Genomic DNA, 4,533 nt, shown 5'->3' with positions numbered 1-4,533 from the left:
ATGTTATGAAATTTCAATCTTCATATTGGTCTTCTTTACTAACACCAATAAATTAAATGGAGGAACTATCATATCATCATCCCAATTCAAAAGGTCATGTTAGATAATAAGATGTAACAAGATTGTGGAACATAATTTTATTTGATAGATATTGCAACATAAATAAGTACAGACACTTATTACAAAAAATATTAGGAAAACAAAACACTATGTGTATCCTTAATAGTTGGGTACATTAGACGAACTTGCACCAAGAGCTAGATTACCACCGCCACCCAGACCAGCTGAAGGACATTTACGACAGTCGTGTCCTGTTTGCGAGCATATGCCACGTTTACACGCATAAACGGGATCACTAACATCCATTTGGTTCCGTATACGCATTCTCTTTTGCACTTGCAGCTTGCGCAAATAATCCTTATTACACAACATTTTAAATGGTTTCGACGGCCAATAATGCTCAACACCCAATGGCTGCAACTGCCCACTATATGTGTTTACGTATGCAGCAACACTGTATTGCCTATCAACATAGTTGGTTGTCCCTAAACCAACTTGTTGAAAGCACTTCATGGCATGTGCGCACGGCATGTGGTAGATGGTCCATTTCCCACATGAACACAACCTGCTGGTTTCATTCACGATTTGTAGATTATTCCCTTGGTGTCCGCGGATAGCAGTGCGAACTTCAAAAACACCCCGATCGTGATCATACTATAAATATGAATGCCAATGTGCTCTCCTCCTATATTTCTCAAATATTCTCATTAGTATTGCAGTGACAGGCAATCCACGTGCAGACTTCAATAAGCCGTTGAATGACTCCGACACATTTGTAGTCAGGGCTCCCCATCGTCTTCCACCATCAGTATGCAATGTCCACTTGTGAAGCTCATGTCCCATCAGCCAATTATAGGCTCTTTCGTCTAACTGCCTGATCGCTTTCATGCGCCTTGTGAATTTGCACTGCTGGTGCTCAGTTGCAGCCATCCACATTAAATCATGCAAGGCCTTGTCGGGATATTTCTTCTGGAAATTGGCCTTTAGGTGCCTCACACAGTAACGATATTATGAAGGGTTCCTGCCATTCAGGCAAATGTCGTATAGAACTTAAAATACCACCATGCCGATCAGATATTAGACAAATACCTTAACGTTGTTTGAAAACGTGTTGCTTCAAGTGGTTCAAAAAAAAGCATCCACGTCTCTACGCTTTCATTCGCACAAATAGTAAAGGCTAGTGGAAATATTTGTACGTTGGCATCTACTGCAACTACGATTAAAAGCTTAATATCATACTTTCCATAGACATGACTACCGTCTATAGAAATTACAGGACGGCAATGCACAAAACCATCAATTGCTGGTTTAAATGACCAGAACACATAGTTGAAAATATATTTCAGTATTCCCGGACTCCGCTCATGCCTCCATTCAACAACAGTCCCGGGGTTAAAGTATTTCAGTATGGCCATGTACCTGGGTAGAGATGAAAATGACTTATCCCAGCCACCATAAATAATTTCAAATGCACATTTGCGCCTGAGATATGCCTTTCTTTTGGTTATAGTACACCCATATTCCTGGTGGACGGATGTAATACACTCTTTGATTTTGTACCTAATGGACACTTCCAAGTGTGGAATCAAGACAAGAGAAATCAAGTCTACATCCAAGTTGAAGTGATTCAGATTGAATGTATCCATTTCACATCTGTGTGTGCTAATATATTTACCCACTTTCCACAACCCTGTTTCCTTCTTGATCGCACGCAACATCCAGTTACAACACATAAAGTGTCTACGGCATTTGACCTTGTATACCTCCGGAGTTGACTCTCATGCTCTCCTTCTCTTGGTCTGCATACACTCCTGCTCTACTTCCCTGCACACCACTGCTCTATATTATCTTACTCTTGATTGGTATGTCTCCTATTTGATTTACAGTTTCCAAAACAACATGTTTTTATGTGTATTGCACTTCCTCTTGTTTCTTTTTTTTGCTTCTACTTATGGTTCTGCTGTTCTCATTGCAATTAGCATGTCTCTGTGTTAATTGATGTGTCTATCTTTCCTTTAATTCAGCATGCCTACTACTTCCGTTATTTGTCTAATGCATGTTCTTCCTTACCCCAGTACAATTATCAGCATGTAACCCTGAACCTCTTTGGTAAAAATGTTGTGACTACCTAAGTTCTGAAATGTTTTTCTCTGATGACTATGTATGTGCAACTATGCTCTTACATGTGAACTACTTGTCCCCATGCCCCCTGTCCCCTGTTTGTGTTTGTTTCCCTGAACTATGTGATGTTTTGATTCTGAGATTGTCTTACTCATCTCCTTACAAAAACTGTCATACTCTTCTATTTTTTCAAGAACTGATCATATATGGATCATGTTCTGTTTTCTCCTATCAACTCAATTTCTTAAAAACTCTATCACACACTTTCACTACTCTTAGAAAATAGGTTCTGCCCCCTTTCGTGTAAGCATTGCTTTGGGTATCTTTGAATACCGACTGAACTTTGATGCACAAGGCTGGTAATTCCACACTGCACTTGTCCAACATTTTTTGGTAAATGTTTTCACGGCACTCTCTTACGCTGTACATTTTTACAGCGCTAGTTAAGCGAGCTTTATCGAGAAAATACATGCCCTTTGCCAGCACCGTTTGTCTAAACTCATCCCACATTGCTGACCGAAAATCGTCAGCATCCCTTGTGAGGGCATCCACATCCGTCATACTTGGCAAATTATCAAGGTAGGGAATATTCCGCTCATGAAATGGCACGTGGGACTCATACACCCTTAGTCTAACGGGAGGCGGAGGAGCATGCTCCCTCGTCAGCTCAGGTTCGACATTCACTTCCTCCTCATCATCACCCTCGTCAGGGAAGGGTGTGTCATCTCCAGACTCATCGAAATTGTTGTTATAATCACTATTATCTTTTTGACTCTGTGCATCTGCCAAATCACGAGTAAATACGTTGTCTACGGACAACTGAGTGAGGTCAGGACCATCAAGTTGCTCATTTTCACTGCACAAAAAGAACAAAATGATAGGCTACTCAAATTGATAAATATTTTACATATAGCTATATCACTTCACTTACAAGTCGTACTGCGTTGACATTCCATGATGGATATTTTCCTGTTAGTGATGACTCCCGGATGGACCACCGTGATCCAACACGCCAGAACTACGCATATTCCAACTGGGCATGGGGTCATAACTTATAAAATTCATATCCGGACGGTATCCCCTGTAGAAAATATGAGTGTTAATACAAATTCAATTCAACAAAAAATAAACATTGTAACAAAAAGGAAAATTGAAGTTTACCGGTCGTCTTGTGGATTATGTAAAGTAGGAGAGAAATTATTTCCTCGCTCCTCGTTCGCCCGCGGATATAAGTTAAGATCCGGCCAAACTCTTTCAGCAGGAACCTGTTGGGCTAAAATTGCTCTAGAATAACCACCCGATGACTGGGGTTATCCCTGCTTTGCGCAATCTCATTATTGCCAGCGTACTCAGCCTTGACGTACATTTCCAACAATTTTATCACAATAAATTCCCCGTATTCATCCGGAATTCGCAAAAAATCTCTAAGAGTTTCATTATCTTCGATGTTAAACTCAGAATAACAAGCAAACCCCTGCGGAGTCATAGAATACGAAAATCTACCGGTTACTTTAAGGTTCATCGAACGTTTTCTCACACTCATTTTTTTATGTAACAATGATACCAATTTATCGTACTCCATTATAAGCGGCAATTTAACATGACACTGTGGAGATGAACTATACCTCGCAGAGTTATTCTCCACTACAACCTCACCCCTCACCCCCCCCCCCTCCAATATAATGAAACCCTTATTTTTAGCTCTTCAAACATTATAAAAAGTGCTTCATAACAAGAAGAAAAGTTTGAACGGAAGTTAGAATATTTTTTGAATGAATTTTCATAAAATCCTAACGCCTTTAAATAAGGCAATGCCTAGCTCGAGGGGCTGAATTTTTTTTATGTATAGCGCGGTATTACACCGCGCTATACCCATTTGAATTATTGTTATGTCAGTTAACCGCAGAAGACTTATTGGTGGGCCCACAAACAGGTATAGCGCGGTATAATACCGCGCTATACATATTTGAATTACAGTTATGTTAGTTAAATGCAGGAGACTAATTGGTGGGCTCACAATCAGGTATAGCGCGGTATTATACCGCGCTATACATAACGCGGTGTAATACTACGTTATATATAGAAAAGTATCTTTTTTTAGGCAGTAGAAATATATTTTGAGTCCAAAAAGTTGGCATTTAGGTTTCGAACTCTTGTTCCTGCAGGGTCCTTAATAGTTTGACCTGCTCCATTGCCTTAGTTTCTATTAATTTGGAAATATATTACGACCGAAACATCAAGACAATCGGTATTTCTACCTCGCATATATAACACCCCAAAATAAAAACATGATGCATCTAAAGGATATAGGGTATCTTAATATTCCATCGAGTTTAACAATATCTGAGTTCT

General features: G+C 39.7%; 1 protein-coding gene across 1 annotated transcript; it reads right to left on the bottom strand.

The window, feature by feature from the left end:
* Positions 1–219: 219 nt before the first annotated feature.
* Positions 220–1,706, bottom strand: LOC138878119 (uncharacterized). Its single transcript, XM_070157779.1, has 3 exons — positions 1,150–1,706; positions 716–1,051; positions 220–514 (listed from the first exon to the last, which is right to left on the bottom strand). Exons 1-3 carry the CDS (start codon positions 1,704–1,706, stop codon positions 220–222), a joined length of 1,188 nt encoding a protein of 395 aa, XP_070013880.1.
* Between the last annotated feature and the right edge of the window lie 2,827 nt (positions 1,707–4,533).

Source organism: Nicotiana sylvestris, chromosome 9 (genome assembly GCF_000393655.2).
Source record: "Nicotiana sylvestris chromosome 9, ASM39365v2, whole genome shotgun sequence".
NCBI lineage: Eukaryota > Viridiplantae > Streptophyta > Magnoliopsida > Solanales > Solanaceae > Nicotiana > Nicotiana sylvestris.
The sequence above is the reverse complement of the archived record's forward strand: the minus strand, read 5'-3'. Positions and strand labels throughout refer to the sequence as shown.